This window comes from Cucumis melo, chromosome 6 (assembly GCF_025177605.1).
Source record: "Cucumis melo cultivar AY chromosome 6, USDA_Cmelo_AY_1.0, whole genome shotgun sequence".
Classification (NCBI taxonomy): Eukaryota; Viridiplantae; Streptophyta; class Magnoliopsida; order Cucurbitales; family Cucurbitaceae; genus Cucumis; species Cucumis melo.
In genome coordinates, this window is record NC_066862.1 from 5,745,349 (window position 1) to 5,768,658 (window position 23,310).

At 36.6% G+C, this 23,310-nt stretch overlaps 4 protein-coding genes across 6 annotated transcripts in view; 2 read left to right on the forward strand and 2 right to left on the reverse strand.

The window, feature by feature from the left end:
• Positions 1 to 8,551, reverse strand: part of LOC103484204 (DExH-box ATP-dependent RNA helicase DExH12-like) — a 76,837-nt gene extending 68,286 nt beyond the window's left edge. Inside the window, exons 1-5 of one of the 3 annotated variants that reach the window (XM_051086634.1) lie at positions 7,006 to 8,551; positions 5,453 to 6,915; positions 3,913 to 4,302; positions 494 to 3,680; positions 102 to 412 (exon numbers count right to left, since the gene is read on the reverse strand). In XM_051086634.1, coding sequence (XP_050942591.1) covers positions 498 to 3,680; positions 3,913 to 4,302; positions 5,453 to 6,915; positions 7,006 to 8,407 — 6,438 coding nt within the window. In that variant the 5' untranslated portion in view covers positions 8,408 to 8,551 and the 3' untranslated portion in view covers positions 102 to 412; positions 494 to 497. Of the gene's footprint in view, positions 1 to 101; positions 413 to 493; positions 3,681 to 3,912; positions 4,303 to 5,452 lie in introns of those variants that run through there. The other 2 variants (XM_051086632.1, XM_051086633.1) reach the window with 2 other exon arrangements.
• A 1,246-nt stretch (positions 8,552 to 9,797) lies between these two features.
• Positions 9,798 to 14,079, forward strand: LOC103483907 (30S ribosomal protein S1, chloroplastic). Its single transcript, XM_008440752.2, has 7 exons — positions 9,798 to 10,192; positions 10,532 to 10,807; positions 11,386 to 11,466; positions 11,769 to 12,050; positions 12,133 to 12,243; positions 12,996 to 13,082; positions 13,828 to 14,079. Exons 1-7 carry the CDS (start codon positions 9,890 to 9,892, stop codon positions 13,927 to 13,929), a joined length of 1,242 nt encoding a protein of 413 aa, XP_008438974.1. The 5' UTR covers positions 9,798 to 9,889; the 3' UTR covers positions 13,930 to 14,079.
• A 2,172-nt stretch (positions 14,080 to 16,251) lies between these two features.
• LOC103483908 (leghemoglobin reductase) lies at positions 16,252 to 18,833 on the forward strand. Its single transcript, XM_008440753.3, has 2 exons — positions 16,252 to 16,849; positions 17,370 to 18,833. Exons 1-2 carry the CDS (start codon positions 16,580 to 16,582, stop codon positions 18,618 to 18,620), a joined length of 1,521 nt encoding a protein of 506 aa, XP_008438975.1. The 5' UTR covers positions 16,252 to 16,579; the 3' UTR covers positions 18,621 to 18,833.
• Positions 18,834 to 18,938: 105 nt separating this feature from the next.
• Positions 18,939 to 22,730, reverse strand: LOC103483909 (stress-response A/B barrel domain-containing protein HS1). The gene is made up of 2 exons (XM_008440754.1): positions 22,372 to 22,730; positions 18,939 to 19,383 (listed from the first exon to the last, which is right to left on the reverse strand). Exons 1-2 carry the CDS (start codon positions 22,509 to 22,511, stop codon positions 19,194 to 19,196), a joined length of 330 nt encoding a protein of 109 aa, XP_008438976.1. The 5' UTR covers positions 22,512 to 22,730; the 3' UTR covers positions 18,939 to 19,193.
• Positions 22,731 to 23,310: the final 580 nt, after the last annotated feature.

The window sequence follows — 23,310 nt, forward strand, 5'->3', positions numbered from 1 at the left end:
AGAAAAAGCCACCAGTTTGTATCATAAGCCATTCTATATCTAAAATCTATTTAAATATTATCGAGATACCTTGTTGAATGAATCAGAATCAAGCTCGGGTATGGAGTGCCTCAAGGTTGAAGATTTATATCATTAATAACATGTTAGTCACATAAAAACAGAGACAGAGACGGTGACACCCATAATAATAAAGTTGGGTTCTATTCTAATGCAGTGGCGCACATATTCATAAATACTTGCTATCAGTATACAAATTTTAGATACCATCTACTCTTCTTCATCAAATGCGTCAGAACATCTTCAACATGAGAAAGTTATACGAGGAAACTAGAAGAATTACTTATCCACTCACTCAAGCCATGGCTGCAGGGCATCGTCAGCTTTGCGCTCATGGATAACCTCCAACAATTCCCTGAAAGAATAATGAACACATTAAGAGAGCCACCAGTGTGTATCAATTCATAGGCGCAAAAGAGTGTAAGAGTTAAAGTACCCAGCTAGTCTTCTTCATCAAATGCAGCTGCATCTTTAACATCCACTGTGAAACTATATTCCTGGTCGCAGCCCAAGTACGAATCACACATGAAATAAAGGGTGTACGATTTCTTTCCAGTATCTGCAGGTGCAGTGAAATCAAGCTTGACCTTTGCCTTCCTTTGAAGAGAAACTCTTTTAATCGCTAGTAGCTGGTTACTCTTTGTATCGCCAACAACAAGCCACCAGCCTTCTTCTTTGGCTTTGGGATACCTTAAAGCATCCACAGGCCCAACCTCGGTCCTCCCGTCAAGATCACGCTCAAGTGTAACCTGCAGTGTTATGTTCTCTCCTGCTGCAACATTCTCACCATCTAGTACCTCATATGCCATATCAATATTTGGGAACCGATTGCAAAAGCGTGCAATATCCAGCAACTGCGAATCGGACATCTGAAGTAGTTCACGCCTTTCATCGTCCTCCATTTCCACCAGGTCAAATATTGTCTCTATGTTCTTTCCAGGGTTCTCTTGGCATCTCTTGGCTAGCTCCTTTGTGAAATGTGGTAGCTGGAGAAGCATGGAATCCCGCTCCCACAAGCCTTGGGTTACCATTTGACTTACTTCCATTGCGAGAAGGGCAAGGCTCAGCCAACCATTGCTTGAAATGACATCCACCATTGCCTGCAGCAACCTACTGGCTGAAATGACTACCTCTCGTTGATCCAATGCCAAGTTACCACCAACAGATTGCCTTGAGAAATGAGCCTGCAGCAAAGCATTTGCTTTGACATGTGGGTCTGTGCATTTCGGATTTTCGAATGAAAATCGCTGATGATTAATCAATCTACGAATCAACTCTTCTTCACCCGGTCGTATTGGAAGCAATGCATACTCAGAAGCTGAAGCCAGAATCTCCAAAAGACCCTTCATCTTGGTTTTAGCAGTTAAAGAAGAACTGAAACGCTCAATAGTAGTGTAACTGATGTAATAATACGATGCTATCATACCTAGATTTGATGGAGACAAGTCCATGTCATCCTCAATGCCGATGCACTTGCTAGCTTCTAAGTCACTCAACGTGTTCTCAACAAGCTCAGAAAGGTGGTCAGAAAGATGTCTATGACTGACACCTTGAAGATTATAATAATTGGGATTCTGAGTAAGCCTTCTGTACATAAGAGTCCACGTAATATAATCAACAGCATCTTGCTTGTTCTCAATAATTCCAGCAACAATTTCTGCATTTATATTATCATGGAGAAAATGGTGTAGGTGGCTTTCAACAGGGAAAGCTTCATATAAGAACTTCTTGTAGTATTCTTTACGGGGTGCATGGCAGAGAATGACACATTTCCCAGAATTATCAAGTAGTGGTCGACTAGCATGGCCCATCATCTGCATCAAATCAGTAACAGGATAATCGGTGTGAGCATTTTCTCTTCCATCATAATACTGTGTTCCCATTACTACTACCAAATGGGCTGACAATGGAACACCCCAACACATCGAGCTGCTTATAACACAAACTTGAATCCACCCTGCTTCAAACAGTTGCGTCACGACTTCTTGATCCAAGCTAGACAATCCCTCATGCAAATAGCCAACTCCATGACGTAAAATGGCTTTCAGCATCTCATCATTGATCTTGTCAACAAAGGGCTCAATGTCTTCAAGAGATCTCAACAAAAATGGCAGTTTCTCTCCATTATCTGCACTTGAGTACGTCATTATATCCACCGCTGTCAGTCTGACATGCTTTCTCGTTGGAACAAAGACAATAGCAGGTTTCCCATTCTTTGCATGCTGAACGATAGCAGTGTATGTTGGTTTCGTCATTGCCTGCATTCTGGCTTCAAAATTAGCTATATCCACCCCCTGAATATGAATCTCCAAAGGAACGGGGCGAACACCAGGTGGGAAATTGAAGAGACCATGAGAGGTAGCCCCTATCCAATCCCCAATATCTTTTGCATTTGCAAGAGAAGTAGAAAGAGCCACAATTCGAATCTTGTTCTCAATCTGACTAGCAATATATCTCATCCTCGACACAATCACCTCCAATACAGGACCACCTTGACCCCCAATCAAATGAAGTTCATCAATAATAAAAAGACTGACCTGTTGAACATACTTTCGTTGCTTCCAACGACGAGATAAAGCATCCCATTTTTCAGGGGTACTAATGATTATTTGACCTCTCTCGAGAAGCTTCAAATCTGTAGCCGTCTCCCCTGTTAACTCAACAACACGGATTCCAAGTCCCTTTCCAAACTTCTTATCCCAATCCCTGAATCGCTCTTTGGCAAGAGCTTCAATATGGGCAATGTACACAGCACGTAATACGTTGTCCTGTCCTTTCTGATAATTCCTTAATATGGCAAACTCCGCACATATAGTTTTTCCACTTCCAGTCGGTGCAGCAACTAGAACATTGTCGTCTGTGTTATACAGCACGGTAAAGACTTGAGTCTGAACAGGATTGAAATGCTTGAAATCTTGATAAAGAGCTTCATAAGATGGATTTCTTAAAGCAGTCACAGGAAGAGGTTGCAAGTCTAACAACTCCGTTGGTGGGGGGAACTTTTCTGGCAGAATGAGGTGCCTAAAAGAGACCGGCAAAATAGTTTGTGACCCTAGCCATCTATCTGACACAACACGTATGAAATACTGTGGGGGTAGTGGTTCACATATTGGCACCGTGAAATTCAAAGTGTGATCCTCATCAATGTACTGCTTCTTCAACAAGAAATGCTCATGATGATGTATAAATTCACCATCATTATCCTCCACAAGTACCCAAAACGACTCTACATATCCATGAACCTTGTCCTCCCACTGGAAGTCTGGTGTTATTGTAAGCTCAACTCTCAGAACTGTACGTGTAATTGGCTGAACATGTGCCGCCAGATTTAATTTAGGGAATTGATGGATGAACTTATGTAGAGTTCTACCCATTTTGGGGGCACGTATAAGCTCACCTAGCTCCTGCGATGAGAGATCATAATACCGTTCCCAAGCCAAATCCTTCTTCTCAAGCTTCATAAGAATATCATTGGAGATACCATGGAATTGCCGGAGAGGTGTCTGGACACTCCACATCCTTTTACTCACCATCTTGCACAAGTTCAAGGCCTTCTCGGCAAGTTGTGCCCATCCTCGTTTCAGAACAATCTCGAAAAGAGCCCGCATAAGCCGTCCAGCACTCTGATTTCATGAAGGAAGTTATATTAGTTCAATGAAAACCAAATTAACATAGGCCTTAATATATGACAAATAAAATTAACAGACAATAAAAGAAATTTAAAAAAGAACAAAGCTTGCAAGAGTCCACAAGATGAGTTCTAAATTACCATTAATAACAAAGAATAAGCTTTAATATTGAAGTGTGATAATTCAATTTGTATAAACTCACTGAATAAAAGCCAACTAAACAGACCTGAGTTATGAACACCATGTCAGATGTCAGTGACAGCCCTTCCAGCTTTAACTGAGATATATACGCTTGCAGCAAAACATTGATCTTGGCACTGGGTTCCTCCAAGCTTTCCTTGATAGGAATTGGAACACGTTCCAGCAGCTTTGCTAATTCCATTTTTTCATCTTGTCGCACCGTTACATATTTAAATTCTTCACTCAATGAGAACAAACGACATAGTTCAATATCCCCCATCATTGGCTTCAAATGCTCATTGTAAGTGGATATTGTTCCATGTGTTATATAGTAGTAGCTAGCAATGCGACCCAAGTCTGTAACTTGGAAATACCCACTCTTCCGGTCATACTTCACTAGATTATTTTTATCTAAAATTGTAGCAGCTGAATGAATCTGCAAACATGAAGTATCCTCGCGATAAGAAAAACGGAAGTATCATCATACAAAACTACTATATTAAATAACAATCATACATATCCCACAAGCTGTTTTTCTCAAACATAAGTGTAAGACCACAGGCATTATTCTGGACAGTCTCCACAAGGAAATACGAAGCTTGTTGACTCAGGTCAGAGAGGAATAGAAGGAAATTTTTAACTAATATTACAAAGCTTCTCCAGCCTCTAGGTAGTTTTCTCTTTAAATTTTGTCTATTTCCTTTTACTTTTCTACAAAGTAGAACCTCTCATTGATTTTTTTTCCACGAGTTCAGTATAGCACCACCCATTATTTTTAAAAGAAACAAACTCTTTTTTCTCTTTTTTTTGCCCTGAACAATAATTTGATAGAAGCTAGAAGTGGCAATAGCTCCAACCCATGAGAGCTTACACAAAACCACTTCAATAGTTTCTATTGGTTCTTTTCATAATAAACTTCCTCGTCATTACTGATCTATTTCTAATAAATGAAACAGTTTACCACATATATCAATTTATAATGCCAACTTTCATCTTCTACCCTATTTGACTATTGAAGCTGATAATTCATAAGGTTACTAACATCTTAGTATATATAGTTGGTAGAGGTTATTTTTGTGGCTTATAGGTCCTCTACTCAAGCATCTCTTTTGGGCATTAGGTTGAGGGATGGAGAAACTATTTGGTCCATTGAGATTGAGTGGCCTGGAGAATCAAATGCTTCTGTTCAGCGGACGGAAACATATCAAAAAAACTATTCGCAATCCATTTAAATCCTCATTGGTCATATATTCCTATTTTCTTTTCATTCTAGACAACAGATCAAAATCATTATAATCACCACCTAGCATGTTGTATAGCCACCTTTCTTTTTAATCTTGTTTTGATCTTAAATTGAAGTCTTGTTTCTTTTCTACAAGTAAGAAAATATTTCTGAAATGATAATTATCACCTACATATTTGTTAATATAATTTTCTGAAGTGTTGAATTTTAATCGTCTGACACGTAAGACCTAAGATCTCAAACACATGGAAACAATGAACATTCTGCAAATAACATGCAATCAAGCAAAAAACCAATATTAGACATTTTCATGACGACAAAAAATAAAGTAGTTTGAACATACCAAATCAGCTCTCCTCTCTTCCAATGTTATATCCCTTGTAGGAGCATCAGCTGCTAGTCCATAGAGGGTGGGATTCCTTAGCATACGAACGTACAAGTAAGTATATCCCAGCCAATTACATGCTTCTCTGGCATTTTGAACCGTTCCAAGAACAATTTCTGCATTTAATTGATCGGCCAATTTGGACACAAACTGACTTTCAATTGGTAGCTGTTGGTTCATTAGTGAAAGATAATACTGTAACTCACTATGTCCCGTGATGATTATTCCTGTTCCCTCAGAATCAAATTGTGGTCTTCCTGCACGACCCAGCATCTGCATAACATCTAGAGGACTCAACTCAGTCCATGCTCCTTTCTCTGGATTGTAAATTTGGGTTCCCTTGATAATAACACAATGAGCTGGCAGATTCACACCCCAAGCAAGAGTAGCCGTTGAAACCAAAACTTGAATATGACCATCAGCAAAAAGATCCTCAACAAGTTGGCGATCAACCCTTGTCATCCCAGCATGATGAATTGCAAAACCATAGGGTAGAAGGTCTTTGAGATCATTACTTTTAACTAAATCAGTATGAGTGTGAAGAATCTCACGGCTAGCACTGTCCTCCTTCAAGAATCTGCTAAGTGTATCATTGGCAAGAGCAGCATCTCGTATAGCACGAGCTGTTTTGGATGTTTCTTTCCTTGAATGGACAAAGATAAGAACCTGATGCTTTCCTGCAAACGACATTACCTTCTCATAACAGAGATCGTTCATCAATTGGAACCTCTGCAAAGGCTTCTTCACTGTTATTCCAATGTACTGTTGATAGAGTGCGACTGGTCTATAGCTATTGTCAAAATGGAACAGACCTTTTTTCGGATCAACTCGCAAAAATAATGCTACGTCTTCATAATTAGGGAGTGTGGCTGATAATCCCACCAAGCGGATATGCTCCTTAGTGGTCTCAATTTGCCTCACAGTTCTGGCAACTATGCTTTCAAGCACGGGACCTCTGTTATCATGAAGAAGATGAATCTCATCAATAATCAAAAGCTTTACAAGTTGTGTGTATGTGCGGTCACCTGACTTCCTAGTAATGATATCCCACTTCTCTGGTGTTGTCACAATAATTTGAGTCTCATCAATCTGTTGACGAGTCAATGTCTGATCTCCACTAAGTTCCCGTACTTTGACACCATAGTCCTGCAAGCGATTAGATAGATTGCCAACAACTTCAGCAACAAGGGCTTTCATAGGTGCAACATATACAATCTTATAATCATTGTGGTTGTACGAACCATCTGGATTTGTGTGTAGAGCAATCTGCTGTAGTATAGTAAGGACTGCAACGTTGGTTTTTCCGGCACCAGTTGGAGCACACAAAAGAACATTGTCGGCTTTAAAAAGGGCAGTCTCGTAGACTTTACTCTGCACCCTATTTAACTGTGTCATTCCCTTAAAAGCTGGTTGTGCCCAATCTGGCATGGAAGCAATTTTAACAAATTTCTCATCGCTACCAAAAGGCTTTGCATTCAGTTTAGGTACATGAATCTCTTCATAACCCTTACCGAGATGTCTGTATGATCCATCAGGAAGTACACACTTGTTGTTTGCCATCAAAAGACTACCTTGTTGAAATGCAATACTGTCAAGATCAAGCAATTGGCTCTGTCCAGTCAACCCCCCGTTGTCCATATCTCTCTCAACGGGCTCCCTCCTTCCCCTTTCCGCATCCCCTCCGCTCTCATCTTTCAATCGGCGAGCCTCTTCTCTAATACTCTTCTCTAAATTCTTTTGTCGTTCTTTTGCTGTCGCTCTAGTAGCATGCAGCTGCTCAAGAATTGCAGCTAAATCAGGACCCAGATGCATCATTTCCTCCTCGATTTTTTTTCTCTCTTCTTGGTCTTCAGATCTAGCCAAACGGGTGCACCATACAACCTTCAACCGATTCCGTAGAAGAAATTTTACAAGGCTGAATTTTTCAAACTGGAGGTGCACCAACAACTTAGTCTCAATTTCCCGGTCGTCACCTTCAGCCAGTATCTTCAGTACCTCTTCTGCAAGCTTCTGGCATTGCTGAGGATCAATTTGTTGCTCGTAAGCCTGAGAGATTTTCCTCTGGAGCCAGTAAGCATCAATATCCTGAACATTCAGGTTCATACCTCCATCATTTTCTTGCAAATCGTCGTCATCAATTCCACCATCCATCTGCATAGCCCCAGAACCATTAGGCTCTGCCACATCATCCTCATCTTCTTCATCCTCCTGAACCATGTCAAGATCGCTCTCTTCCTCCTCCTCATTCTCCTCGAATTCCACAGCAACACCTATATCATCATCAAGAGCACCGTCCCCATTAGCAGTGGCAGGCCCAGTAGCATCATTCCCATCTTGATAATCCGTAATAAGCCTCCCAATAGATACCAACTGATCGAATACATTGTTTGGAATAGGATTCAACAATTTCTCAATTTCCTTTTTCTTATCGGGGTTCTTGAACGAATCATTTTTCAAAACCGCCAAAATCTCATCCGCCGCACCACTCACAATACTCAACGGTTGCCCACCCAATTGCTGTTGAATGACACTAAGCATAGCCTCATAAGCAGCCCTAGTCTCCTTAGTCTTGGGCATGTAAACACCTTCTTCAGTAGAAGTAAGAACACTTTCTTCCTGGAGTCGACGGCGCTTACCTTGCTTACTAGGCTGCGGCTCCGCAATGGGGTCGAGCTCTTTCTTCTTCCTCTTAGATTTCTTGAGTTTCTCATCCAATTCCGGAGGTCTACCTCTGTAAGCCCTGTCGCCAAAGCTTTTGGGATCGATTTTTCCATAAAGAGACTCGGGCTCACCGGTAGGTTCATGGGTGTCGCGAGGGCGAGAGTCGGTGGTGAGGACCAAACTGGAGTTGGCTCTGTACTCGTATTGCTTAAAGCGAGCGTGTGCTTCGGCACCACCGCCCAGATGCGCCATGGTAGAAGCTAAAAGAGTTGAAAGAAGAAACTAGGGTTTTGAGGAAAGGAAGAAGACGCTCCCAAACCCTTCGAAATGTAACAAACGGATCAACTTCCCCTTTTCTTTCACGGTCTCACCATACTCTCTGACTTCTCTCCATGTTTGTTTTTCTTTTTTTAAATAAATAAATATTTGATTTAATTTAACCGACTTTTCCCATTAAAAATAAACCACCAATAACTTATATTCACTTCATGATATAGTTTTAAATTTCGAAAATTAAAAAAATAATAATAAATAAATATAACAAATAATAAAGACGGTTGTCTACTTTTAAATTTGTGATTTTAAAATTTTAAAAGATATAGTAATATATGATTACTATTATTATATATATTTTTACTATTCTTACAAATACTTCATTAAAATTTCAGATTTATGTCTAATTGATGGTTAAATTAAAAAAAAAAAACAAAGTGTTAATTAATCTCATGTACACAACATTCTATGTTTTATAGTTTATTAAACATTTTTAGTTTAAAAATCTAATTCAAACTTAAAAATTTAATAACCTATTATTGGACCCAAAAATAAAATTTACACTTCAAAATATGATTATAATATGCAAGAGGATATATGTAATATCTTGATTAGTTGTTTTTTTTTTTTCTTTTTTGATAATGAAATTCGAACCACATTCTATCATAAGTTGATCTACCAGTAAATAAATTATGTGATATTTAAATAAAAGTTATGAGGTTACCGGTTGAATTTATAACAACCCTCTACTTAAAATTTGGTATACTCGTGCTTTGACTTTTAAATATTGTAGAATGATTTAAATCGATAAGTCACACATGTTGATGTTGATGTAGATCAATGAGGAAAAATAAAAACTATATTTTATCAACATAGTAAATCAAAGCTTAAAACGTCGAAAAGATGGATGAGTTGATTTTATAAAAACAATGCTAAAATTTGAAAGTATACGAATATTTTTAAAAAATTACAAAAAAAATATGATAATAAATACAAATTAGAAATCAAATATATTTATATATCTTTTAATCAATTAAAATGAACATTACCTAATATTACCGTAGGATTTAGTATAGGTCTAGGGACTTGACTCCATATAATATATATAAGAAAAACTATTTAATTATTAATATTTATCATTAGCTCAGTGGTTATTTGGCCGTCAGTCTTCGTCAATATGAATACAAACTCAACCCAATTGTATTTTAGAATTACAAAAGTCTCGAATTCAAATGGAATAAGGTTTGTACTAACAAAATATGAACACTACGTTAATTCTTTTATAAAAGAAAATATACTGTGGATAGAATTATTGGGGGATATAAAAAATCAACACTTATATCTAATTCGATAAATGTCAAATACAATAGTAAAAAGAGAGAGTCGATTATATATTTGGAAAAAGCTATCTTCACTACCTTATCCAACCCAAACACCACATCAACTGTCGGAAGAAGGGAAATGGCTTCCATGGCTCAGCAATTTACTGGGTTGCGATGCGTTCCTCTTTCTTCATCGCGTCTCTCCAAGCCATTTTCTTCTAAGCATTTGCTGAACAAGTCCCGTTCGCTTCCTGTTCAAGCTGCAGTTATTTCGGGCCCCATTCCCAGTCCTCAGACCAAGGAGCGTTTCAAGCTCAAGGAGGTCTTTGAGGAGGCTTATGAACGTTGCCGTAATGCCCCTGTAGAAGGCATATCTTTCACTCTCGAGGACTTCCATGCCGCTCTTGAAAAATACGACTTCGATTCTGAATTGGGAACTAAGGTTATTTCTGGGTTTTCGTTTTTTTTTTTCTTTTTTCAATTTTGTATTTTTGTGGGGGCGTTTAGTTGATTATACTGGATGGGTTGTCGTGAAGTATAAAGGGTTGTTAGTTTGATGTTTTGGGAATTGGGATTTCTTTTAGTAGTGGTGGGTTTTGGTTTGTTTATGTTGTTTGATGATTTTTCTTGTTAATTATACTGATTATACTGCAATTTGGATTCTGTAACGTTGAATGTTTTGCTAATTCGATGTTATGGGAATTGGGAAGTAACAGCAATGAGATGCTTGAGGTGCATTTGAAGGAGATTGGGTTGTAATTTATGCAGTGTCTCTTTTCAGGTGAAAGGAACTGTGTTTTGTACGGATAATAATGGAGCACTTGTTGACATTACTGCCAAGTCATCTGCATATTTGCCATTGCAAGAGGCTTGCATTCACAGAATAAAACACGTAGAAGAAGCAGGAATATTTCCTGGCTTGAGAGAGGAGTTTGTTATTATTGGTGAGAATGAATCTGATGATAGCTTGATTTTGAGCTTGAGATCCATTCAATATGACCTGGCTTGGGAGAGGTGCAGACAGCTTCAAGCAGAGGACGTTGTTGTCAAGGGTAAGGTGGGTATTTCTACTCCAATTTGTGGTGCTTTTGTTTGTCTACGTCGTCTGAAATGTGGTCGAGATCGTTGTCTAGTTGGGTAATAGGAAACTAGGAAGTGTTATAGCACTCGCAGCATCATTTACCGAGAGAGGGATGGTTGTTCTATGCCATTTATCACTTCTTGTGCTTTTTTCATACTCGTGTTTCTTTTTTCCGTTGGTCATTCATTTTAAATGACCACTAGACCCAAAGGCTTAAGGTTATAACTTCTTGTAGATGTTATTCTATGCCTGGTATCATTAGTTGTGCTTTTGTCATATTCGTGTATTTTTTTCCATAGGTCATTCGTTTTAAATAACCACTAGAACCAAAAGCTTAAGGTTACGATTTATTGAAAATTTAATTTGTGGAGTTGGACATTTGCGTAAGGCTCAACAAGTAATTACGAATTAAGACAAGAAAATGGCATTTCGCAATGCCATATTAAATCACCACTAAATATATAAAAAAAAAGGTGCTAGGTTACTGTAAATTTTATAATTTATTAGTACTTAACAATTCATATGTAGCCATTTCTTCTGTGTTCAATATTCAGGTGGTTGATGCTAACAAAGGTGGAGTAGTGGCAGTTGTTGAAGGCCTAAGAGGATTTGTCCCTTTCTCACAGATATCAACGGTATTTTCTCGTAGCTATTGAGGACACTCACATTTTGAGAGTTTTCCTGGTTTTATGTATTTATAATATATATAATATACTATAGTTACTGCTGGAGTAAAGCTAATTAGTTTCTCACAATTGTTAATCAATGAATGGTTGGTTGTACGTGGTGTTATTTGCAAAGGCCATGATGATTTTCCACCTCCTTCCCCACAATTGTCAATTGGAAACATTGGTACTATTTTAGTTTTGTTGATGTTAATTATATACTGCTTATTAACGTCATGCCTGTTTTGTCTTTTTATCCTGTAATGTTCCAGAAATCAACTGCTGAAGAGCTTCTCAACAAGGAGCTTCCTCTAAAGTTTGTGGAGGTTGATGAAGAACAATCGAGGCTTGTCCTTAGTAACCGTAAAGCCATGGCTGACAGCCAGGCACAACTTGGAATTGGATCAGTGGTCACCGGGACGGTTCAAAGCCTTAAACCTTATGGTGCATTCATTGACATTGGTGGAATCAATGGTCTTCTTCATGTTAGTCAAATCAGTCATGATCGGATATCGGATATTGCAACAGTTCTTCAGCCTGGAGATACTCTCAAGGTAGTTTAATGCCTTTCAAGTGATTTTAAGGTGCTTCTTACTCTCACGATTTCAAGTTTAACAATGAGCTCTTTTGGCATAGGTCATGATATTGAGCCACGATCGTGAGAGAGGCCGAGTTAGTCTTTCTACCAAGAAGTTAGAGCCCACACCTGGGGATATGATTCGCAATCCAAAGCTTGTTTTTGAGAAGGTATCCTCTTTGCTAGCTAGAGTTATCTATTTCTGTTGTTTTTGTACCGATGCTGCTTGTTCTTTGTTATATGTGGATTTACTTGCACCGGCTAACGTGCTTTGGTCTTTCAGCTACAATGCTACAATTTCATTTCACTAGTTAAAGTGCAACTTTTAATATGGCCAAGGTTTTATGCTTGCTAGGGTAGCAGAAATGCTGACTAATTGCTAGTTCACCGTCACCTTACCATGTCTTTCTTTTTTATTTTCAAATTTTTAAAACTACGATTATTTCAAACTCTTTCTTATAAATTTTTGGCGGTTATCCCTTAAATGTTTTTTTTTATATCCGTGAGTGTCTGAGCCAGCTTAGATGCACCTCAAGTAATCTCACTGGACAACCTATCTGACTCTTGAAACCAAAATCTAGAGTCGTGTGGAGGAATGCTTAAAACCTCTGCTTTACTAGTAAATTTGAATATGGACAGTAGTAAATATTTTGAAAATAGAAAATGATCTTAGAGTTTCTGATCCTTTGTGTCGGGAAGTCTATTGTTAGAGCGCACTTGATAGTTGATAGGAATATTTGCAATCATTGCTTGAAGGCCTATATGTAACCTCGTGTACCTTCAGTTGGGGTTATATCTATCTTTTTTCTAGATTCTTGTTTCCGATTACAGAGTTCATTTCTTATCAAATAGTGAAAGAAAGGAGCAAGAAGCAAAATAGCAAGAGATGTAATTGTAACTTTGATCTTTTTTCCATCTGCAGGCTGAGGAGATGGCACAAACGTTCAGGCAAAGAATAGCCCAGGCAGAGGCATTGGCACGTGCAGACATGCTTAGGTTTCAGCCTGAGGTACTGTACAGCCATCTATCCTTGATATTTCTAAACTGTACCTTGAGAATAAAGAAAAAGTTAATGAGAAATATAATAAAATGGTACATGCCGGAGTTCTAAACCATAGAGTGGAAAGTCATCCAGTCATTCACTTATGGTAGTATAATTGAGTACATGGTTTTATAGTATAGTACTGGCTACGTGACTGAGGATGTATTCTTTATATTGTCTCACCATCCGGCATTAGCTTAAACTCTCTCTATTAACCAACTTGATAAACAATCTACATCAATGCTCAGTAGGGTATTGTGTTGGATGTTCATATATTTTTTGGGTTGATATCCTATGGTTTATGAGAATTCTCGAAGGATAGTGTTGGACATTCCTATGGTTCAAAAGTGTATTGGGTATAAATTTTGGACTAACTGCAAGTCTTTTTTATTATAAATTAGAAATGTTTCTAACAAATTAAGAATACTTTTCTATATGGCCAAAGGTACCATCAAAAGCATTTTAAAGTGCATTTAAAAGAAACAGTTGTTTTTACGATTGTTGAAAATGCTTATAGAAGTAGTACCTCACATGAAAGTCTCTCTGATGTCATTGAAACACATTCCAAGTCCTCACTAGCGATATCAGAAACGAACAATAAATTGGTTTTTTTAGTCATCTGTTGTCGTCTTGTATTTCTCTCTACATCATAATATTAATATGTATATGTTGTTGGATTTGAAATTTAATGGTTGTTTTCTTAACCATACAGAGTGGTTTGACTTTGACTACTGATGGAATATTGGGACCAATTACTCCAGAGTTACCTGTAGAAGGTTTAGATTTGAATGATGTACCTCCAGCTGAAGAGTGAAGATTCAAAGCTTTCATACCGTTGTATTTTGTACAATGTTTCACTTTGTATACAAAATTCTGCCATTGTAATTGGGTACGCAACTTCGTCCATCATGTCATAGCTTAGTGTTGAATGCTTGATGAGAGCCCATGGGCTAGTTCATTTTCATCCTTAATTCTTTCATTTCAGAAACACAGCTTTTCATTGATAAAATTAAAAGAGACTATCGCTTATAATACAAGGACACGAAAAGAAGAGACAAGAAACTTTAAACAATATAGTCTCAAGAATACCATGAACTAAACTGACAAGGTGACCTCTCTCAATTGTAGATTGATTTGTTAGTCTTTTCACAAACGACTCAGTGATAGTTGTCTTTTTCAAAGGATTATTTTGTTAAGTTTTAGAAGCCTCCTTGCAACTTTTGAAGTTTGAATATTTTTTGGGTTTAATAGTTAGAACATAGACTCCTCATTTACAAAGAAAGGAGTAACTTTGTCAAAGAAAAATAGTCTCTTCCTATCCACCTAGGATATCTTGTCGTTTCTAAATGGATTGACGGTTACGTAGTTATAAACATTTCTTTTAAACATTTAGAAAGTTAATTTGAACACATTTTTATATGTTTTGCATAAAATATTAAATATCAAATTTAAAGGTTTGTCTAAAGTGACTATCTTGATCTTCATACCGGCAATTATCTTAGTTGCGAAATTGTTACATTTATGTCATTATTTGCTTACTATCTCATTCTCCATTGTAGAAAAAATCAGAGATGACATCCATTTAAATTACCATCTCTATTTTTACGCTACATCCTCATTGACCCAAAAGTAGGGGTGGTCATTCAAACTGCAAAAATCGAATCATTTCTCAAATAAAAAACCGAATAAAAAACTTAATAAAATCGAAAATGTGGTTCCCCTAATTTAAAGAATTTTGAAACTAATTTAATTCGGTTCGGTTTAGTTTCAATTTCAAAAACCAAATTTGAAATCGAACCATACCACATAAATCAGTTGAACAGGTTCGATTTGGTTTGAACCAATATATCGATTCGATTTTATTTCACACCTGATCCCATTTAATCACCGAACTGTTTCCACCATCACCCAAAAGTTTTAAGTGTATGAACGATGTAACATTCGAAGTCTTCAAAACCGAGAGTAAAGAAAAAAAATAACTTGAGGGATTGGGGTTGTGTGCAATTTCTACTTTAAAAAAAGGGAGTTAAACATATCATCTTGGTGAGTTTTTAAATTTGATATATGAATGGGAAGACAAGGAAGGTTGGACCATCCATTGAATTGCAAATGAGTTCAGCATATCATCTTGTATTTTGGATTGGCCATTCACCACCAAACATCCTTTGTGTGATGGTAAACCATGTGAGGCCACTATCTTACCCTCTTTGTGAACTTCATACCATAAGATAATGTTGTTTTTTTCCTCATGAAATATGGGCAAACCATCCATTTATCTTTTGATATTTTGGGATCTTTATCTATTATTTTCCTTACCATTTGTGGGCTTTATTTTAAAAAAGAGAGAGAAAAAAAAATATTAAATGCTCTTATAATTATCTCTTGATCAGCTATATAAAAGTTTAACACTCACAATAGAAATGTTGTTGATATGAACGTAACTCATTTGTTTAAACATATATTACTGACAGAAAAACAAGTTAAGGTCTATTTGGTAATTATTTTGTTTTTGTTTTTGAAAATTTAAGTTTATAGACACTCGTTTCGCCTCCAACTTTCCTTATTTGTTAATCTATATTATTACAGTGGTTTAAAAAATCAGGCAAAAAAAATTTAAAAACTAGAAAATGTAGCTTTTAATATCTCAAAAATTAATTGTTATAATAAAAATTGATTTGAACCCTAGTTTTGTATTTGTCATGATCTTATGAAAATTATAAAAAAAACTGATAAATGAAAATAAAACTGAGATAAATGTTATGCAATGGGTTGAAACCAAGGGTTAATAAATTCACCTATAATATATAAATATACAATCTTCTACTTCGGTCATATTAAATTTTCATCAACATGATTTGATATTACCAAAAAAGAAAATCTATTAAATTGTTAAAAATATTGCAAATTAATTTGTTTTACAATTATAAAAGTTTGTTTACTCATCAAAATAAATTTTTTAATATTTAAAGTACAATAACTAGAGAAATATAGGATTCAACCTCTAAACTCTACGGTAGAAGGACGTGTGTTGAGTTAGATTTATTTTCGATGATTTTCTACGACTTTTATCTAAATATCTTTACTCTTATTTATGTAGATGATATAAAATTAAGATCTCCATATTTTATCTCGACATCGATATTTTAAAATTTTATCTAAATATCCATCGTGTTTGATGAATTTTTTAATTAGAAGCTTAATATTTATAATAAAAAAAAAAAACAAAATGAAAGAAGGAGAAAGCAAATTAATTAATTAATTAGCTACAAAAACAAAAAGGGTTTATTCACAAAATGATAAAATGAAATTCTAACAGTTACGCAGCGCAGCCATTGTTGGAGACACACATAGCCGAAATTATTATTTTATTTAGGGGTTGAAGAAGAAAAACAGAAATCAAAGTTTAGCGATCCCAAACACAAAGGTGAAGCCTTTCTCCATTGAGTTCCTCCAAATCATCAACCATGGCTATGGCGAGCTTTGCTAGACGGAAGGCCTTCTTCTTCTCCAGAAATGCTTCTCACTCTTCCTCCGTGGATGTTCTCAAGCTCACCTTTTCCAGGGGCTTCGCTTCATCGGGATCTGATGAGAATGACGTCGTCGTCATCGGCGGCGGCCCTGGAGGCTATGTCGCCGCCATCAAGGCTGCTCAGCTTGGCCTTAAAACCACCTGCATCGAGAAGCGCGGGACTCTCGGTGGTACTTGTCTCAATGTTGGTTGCATCCCCTCCAAGGTCATTTCCTCGCTTCTCAGATTTGTTTCTTCGTTTTTTTTTTTTTTTGTTGCGTCTTTTTCTCTTTGTTGTTTTTGTTGAAGTTTTCGATTTCCTTTCGATATGGTGTTTAAGTGGGGTTTTTTCTTTTTTGGTTTGTTTTGTCAACTGCCCTAATGTAATTGCTGGTTTGCTGAAAATCTCAGTTTTTTCTTCAATATGGTTGGATTTTTAGGTTTTGAACTCTATTCTCTTTAGGAAATATGAAATGATTGACTTTATTTTGAGCTTTTTCCTAACCGTTGGTTAAGAAATGATTGAATTTTTTTGTGTTTTTTTTTATGGTATTCTCTGATTGAACTTTCATCTGAAATCAATGGTGTTGAATCAAATATGATAGCGTAGCATGTCTCAATAATGTTGTGTTGATTATCCATTAATGGCTACTCGTTTTGCTCACCACTGATTCAATATTTAGATCATTAGATGCAAGTCCAAGTCTCTTTAACATATGGGTTGCGGTTTATTTGTATAATTTCAGGCTCTTCTCCATTCCTCGCACATGTATCATGAAGCTAAACATGCATTTGCAAACCATGGGGTGAAGTTTTCTTCTGTTGAGGTTGATTTGCCTGCCATGATGGCACAGAAAGATAAAGCAGTCTCTAATCTGACTCGAGGTATTGAAGGCTTGTTTAAGAAGAATAAAGTGAACTATGTGAAAGGTTATGGAAAGCTAATCTCCCCTTCTGAAGTTTCTGTTGACACCATTGATGGGGGAAACACGGTTGTGAAAGGAAAGAGTATTATAATTGCTACTGGCTCTGATGTCAAGTCTTTACCTGGGATCACCATCGATGAGAAGAGAATTATTTCATCTACTGGAGCTTTAGCTTTGACTGAAATTCCCAAAAAGCTTGTGGTTATTGGGGCTGGTTACATCGGCCTAGAGATGGGTTCAGTATGGGGACGACTTGGCTCTGAGGTAACTGTTGTTGAGTTTGCTCCTGATATTGTCCCCACCATGGATGCAGAAGTTCGTAAGCAATTCCAACGCTCTCTAGAGAAGCAAGGAATGAAATTCAAGCTCAAAACTAAGGTGGTAGGAGTTGACACATCTGGAGATGGTGTAAAGCTGACCCTCGAGCCAGCTGCCGGTGGAGACCAGACCACTCTCGAGGCTGACGTTGTTCTTGTTTCTGCTGGTAGAACTCCATTCACTTCTGGACTTGGACTCGAGAAGTTAGGAGTGGAAACCGATAAGATAGGTCGGATTCTAGTAAATGATAGATTTGCCACAAATGTGCCTGGAATCTATGCTATTGGGGATGTAATTCCTGGGCCAATGTTAGCTCACAAGGCTGAAGAAGACGGTGTTGCTTGCGTGGAGTTTTTAGCTGGTAAGACAGGTCATGTTGACTATGACAAGGTCCCTGGGGTTGTATATACACATCCTGAGGTCGCCTCTGTCGGAAAGACAGAGGAGCAGGTGAAGGCGCTTGGTGTTGCCTATCGTGTTGGGAAGTTTCCATTCATGGCAAATAGTAGAGCTAAGGCAATCGATAATGCTGAAGGTATTGTCAAGATATTGGCTGAAAAGGAAACAGACAAGATATTAGGAGTGCATATAATGGCGCCTAATGCAGGGGAGCTGATTCATGAGGCAGCTATAGCTTTACAATATGATGCTTCAAGTGAGGACATAGCCCGTGTTTGCCATGCACATCCCACAATGAGTGAAGCAGTGAAGGAAGCTGCTATGGCAACATACGACAAGCCAATTCATATATAAGACACAGTTAAACGTGTGTTATTCCATTTTTTTTCTTCTTAGTCCATATTTTCTTTTTTATCAAAAGGAGCTTGGAGCTTTGAAATGACTTTCTCGGGTCATTTATTTTCCTTGTCACTCTCTTCAGTGAAGGGTTCGAAGTGTTTCAAATACACATTTGCTGTTTTTCAGCTTTTGTTTCACTCTGATTAAAATAATGTTGTGCTTTTTATACTCAATTTTCAAATAACATGGAATCAGAATATGTTGAAGAGTTGAATCATTAAAGTTCCTTCGAGTTTGCTTCTGTGCAGGAAGGTATGGCAGCAAAACACAAAATTAGAACACAAAGAAGGATTTGTTCATTATAAACCAAAACAATCATTTTCATAACTAAGTGCATTGTGCAGATCAGCACAAGAAAGCAGCAGAACGGGCTGGTACAAGACTTCATACAAATAAACTGGTAATAACAAAACCTTTTTAGTATAAGCATCATCTAAGCTTATGTTTTAAAAAGGGCTCACATTTATTTCATAGGACAGCATAACAATATTTCCCTCAGTTACAGCAACCATACATTTAGCCTCCAAATTAGTTGCAAACCAATGTCGGTTTGTAGTCGATAACAATAACTTTGTCCAAGGAAGAGAGGAACTTATTTGCAAATTCCACGTGTGCGGGATGCGATATATACTCAGCTATGCCCTGCGTACTCTCAAAGGTAGATTCAAAGACGTGAGTGAAACCTTGGTGTAGATTTTCAATGCTAACATCCTTGCCACTGTCATGTAGAAGAAAAGGAAATGCTTAAGGTCATTGATGGATTTTAAAGCTAACATTATATGTAAGTAGATATTTCAAATCCCAAAGAAGTTTCTAAGCTATGTAAATATATTATTTGAGCTAGAGTGAAGTCCAAATGGCATGAAAATTTTGTCTGAGAAGCATTCTTTACCTCTTTAAACCGCTTCCCCCACCAAGAAAGAATAAGAAAACAAAATACTAGCTCAAGAGGATGGACTTATTATCAACTTATCAATATGGATTACATGCATGCTTGTATTTGATTTATAAAATGCTGGAGGTGAGATTGAATGAAGATCAAGATAACAAGATACTGTACGACAGTTCTTCAAAATGGTATAATACTTTTGTCATCATCACTTCATATAAGGATGGTGAATGACGTATAAACCATAACTCGTAAAAGCTATTAAAATGGAAGTCATCCTTCATAAATTTTTATCTTAAAAAAACGAACAATTGACTTACTCTAGAAATAAATCCTCTATGATAGAATATACTAGATGAAAACAAGAGAAAAAAACAACAAAAATAACATTTTCTATTTTGCTCTACCCTTTTTTCTTATTATTTTTGTTGATTCGGTAGATAGATCACTTAGCAACATCACGTAATATTTAGCTAAATAGAAAATACTTATTAGACTTGCCAAGCGTGGTAGATAGCATATCGTTTCTACTTGTTGTCCAGTTATGTTCATGGATACTTGTATCATGATATCTATCTTAATTGCTTGAGCGTTCCAATAGTTTCTTAAGAAACCAGCTTCTAGAAAACGGTTTTGAACAGTTTAGATGTCACTGGTTTTTTGTTCTAAAAAATAGTGAGATAGTTCTGAAAACAGTTCCTCAAACGAACCCCAAAATTTACAAAAGAACCTCGGATACTGTACTCTCCACCTGGATTTTCCAAGTCAGCCTTGACGATTCCTTGTGTGGTCGTCCTCTTGAGTGATTCTTGCTTCGGCCATTTACAAATGATTCTAAAAGCAAGCAATTTTTAAGGTTGGAGAACAGTTAAAGAAACTCTTCCACGATCATCTTGAGATTCTCCATCCAGGTTGAGAATAGAAAGAGAAAGTTCCCCAAATAACCAGGGTGAGAAAAATGGACCAACAGATCCACAAGGCTTGGAATGGGGCCTCTGCGAAGGATTCAAGAATTATTTGTTAGTAGCTGAGAATGATTCAAGAATCATTTATTAGTATTTTCTCCATCGTAACAAATGACCAAGCGCTCTTGGAGGGTTCATTCGGTGAAAAAAGTCTTGCCCTGTTTTAGAGGCGTCGTAGGTTGTGTATCCTCACTAATGGTTGGCTTTTAAGACATCCTTAGACAATTCCCAAATATAATAACTGTATGTATGTAGTTATTCTTTTGCTTTTGAACAAGATTACACTCTCAAATTTTGATATGCGTTCTTTACTTTGCCAACTCATTCTCTTGTCTCTATACTTTCTGGGCTATTCACTGCTTTCTTCATCTCTACAAACTTTGTTAATGTATGCATCAGATGGAGAGGAAAGTCATGAGAATATGAATATAGATAGCTGGCATGCCCCACATCTGGTCGTAAATTCAGCCTTGGAGACCAGCCATCATGTACTAAAATGTGTTCAGAAACCAAAGAATGACTGCTGGTGCATAACAAGTGTCAGGATACGTTCTTGACCCTGGTGCATTTTGTTGGTGGTCGTTTCTCCAGACATGTCAATTTGATTAAGTTTGAGGAGGTTGTTGCTGGTCAAGGATTTGATTATGAGGAAGGGGCATTACATCCCGTGAAAATCAGTCAAATAGTCAATATTGCTAGCTCGGTTTAGTGGTTATATTGCTGACTAGGTGTTGCTCTCCTGAGGCTGAGGCAAAAAATAATCAATATTGCTAACTTGGTTTAGTGGTTATGTAAAGATCTAGTAATACTAGAGGTGGTTATTTCTTAAGATATCAAACATGATGTTTCGGTTAGGTTTGAGGAGCATGCCCCTAGTTAAAGACTTGACTAAAAAGCATCATCCCTTGTATACCAGATATAGCCAAAGTAGCCTCAAGGAATAATCCTCCAAAAATCAAGATTGTGGATCTTTTATCATGATAATTGTTTCATACAAGAGAAGACTACTCCATTTTGTAGAGTTTTATTACAAGTAGGGTATAAAGCAAATTAACCTTAAATATAACCTGTCACTCAACTAACCTCATTCTTCTTACGTCAATCCCTCTCTCAATGCGGATATGGAAAGTTCAAAACCGGTTAATATTTCCTTATTTGTCTAATTTGTTGGTCATGTAAAGGCTAGCCTCCAAACATTATATAAAACCCACGTGTCATTAAATATTCAAGTCCCATATTCCACCCCCTTTCATGATAGTGATAGTTTTTCAGGCTTGGTGTCTTTGACTCTTTGGCTTGAGAGAAATAAGAGTCTTCGATGATAAGAAATGTTCTCGAGAAGAAAACTTTGAAAAGGTTCAATGCTTCTCTTTGGACTTCTGCCACTTAGGATTTTTAGTAATTATCTTTTATCTCACATTCTTTTGAAATGAAACCCATTCCATACTTTTCTTGTGTTTTTAAGCTGATTTTTTTAGCTCCTTTTAGATCGGACCTCTCCTTTAGCATGGCCCCTTTTTACTTTTCCCTTTTTTCTTCTTTCATTCATTCTCAGTCCAAAAGAAACCTGATTTGAAGCCGACTTATCCCTCCAAAACTACTCGACTTTCAACATAAAAATCATTAAGCTCTCGTAATTAAGATGACACCATCAACAAAAACATTAAAGAAGCTAAAACAAAATTCAACAACTCCCAATGCACGAATTAACAATAAGCTGAGAGATCGAAAAATGCGGTTTCTGGAATGATAAATAATTCGTGATAATATGCACTAACATTATTGAATCTGGTAGGAAAAAAAAGGGAAAAAATAAAGAAAGAAAGAAAGAAAGAAAAGAAACGAAAGTTACCACTGGAAAGCCTTCATTGGTTCAATGAGATTGACGAGATTGGCATATCCCTTGATGAGTTGGTCGATCTGTTCCTCTAAGATTCCATCTTTGAATTTCGCAAGCAAAATGTGCTTGACCACGCCTTTGGATTCCCCCATTGAGCTAATTGGGTTGGAAGATTAGGGCAGTTTTTCGAAATCGAAAAAGAAAGAAGAAAAATAATAATTGTGGAAGAAAGTAGTTGAAGGCTAGAAGCCAATAGGATGTGAAATAAAAGCGGTTATTGTTTTGATTGAAATAAAGTGTGTCAATGCTAACATGAGGACACGTTTCAAGTGATGATGCATTTAATCAAATGAGATTACAAACATGAGTATGCCTATCCATGCGAAATTATTCACACTTTATACCAAAATTTTGTATATTTCTGGGTAGAACTTTATCCATATTTATTAGTAACATAATCAAAATCTATTATTAATAAATATTGGTGGTATATGTTGATATAAATTTATCGATATCCATCGATAATAGAAATGGATAGAAGTTCATCGTTTAAAGAGATGGATAGAAATACTGATAATATAAATCGAATGAATTTATTATTAATGCTATATCTGACAAAATTTTGATACATGTCTATCGTTGATACAAGTCTATCAGAGTTTTTTTTCTTATTTTTGTAAATAATTTAACATCTTTTCAATTGTGTGAAAGTTTCTCTTAATAACATGACTCTAAATTATGTTTGAAGTTATTATCTTTAAATAAAGAATTTGTTTTAAATATTTAAAAATATCATCATCTAGACATGTGAAATATGTTGGTTAGTAGTCTATCAGTGCTCATCACTAATATACATTGTATTTTTCTACATTTGTAAATATTTTGATAAACCACTATAAATTTAACATTAATTTTAGATTTTTTAATTCAATTATAATACAAACGAATTGG

What these genes read in the sequence shown, in the direction of transcription:
- LOC103483909 (XM_008440754.1), bottom strand. Translation starts at nt 22,511, where the DNA reads ATGGGGGAATCCAAAGGCGTGGTCAAGCACATTTTGCTTGCGAAATTC. An exon ending in CCAATGAAGGCTTTCCAGTG is followed by an intron (nt 19,384 to 22,371) that starts GTAACTTTCGTT and finishes TCTACATGACAG; the next exon opens with TGGCAAGGATGTTAGCATTG.
- LOC103483907 (XM_008440752.2), top strand. Translation starts at nt 9,890, where the DNA reads ATGGCTTCCATGGCTCAGCAATTTACTGGGTTGCGATGCGTTCCTCTT. An exon ending in ACGTTGTTGTCAAGGGTAAG is followed by an intron (nt 10,808 to 11,385) that starts GTGGGTATTTCT and finishes TTCAATATTCAG; the next exon opens with GTGGTTGATGCTAACAAAGG. An exon ending in AGCCTGGAGATACTCTCAAG is followed by an intron (nt 12,051 to 12,132) that starts GTAGTTTAATGC and finishes CTTTTGGCATAG; the next exon opens with GTCATGATATTGAGCCACGA.
- LOC103483908 (XM_008440753.3), top strand. Translation starts at nt 16,580, where the DNA reads ATGGCTATGGCGAGCTTTGCTAGACGGAAGGCCTTCTTCTTCTCCAGA. An exon ending in TTGGTTGCATCCCCTCCAAG is followed by an intron (nt 16,850 to 17,369) that starts GTCATTTCCTCG and finishes GTATAATTTCAG; the next exon opens with GCTCTTCTCCATTCCTCGCA.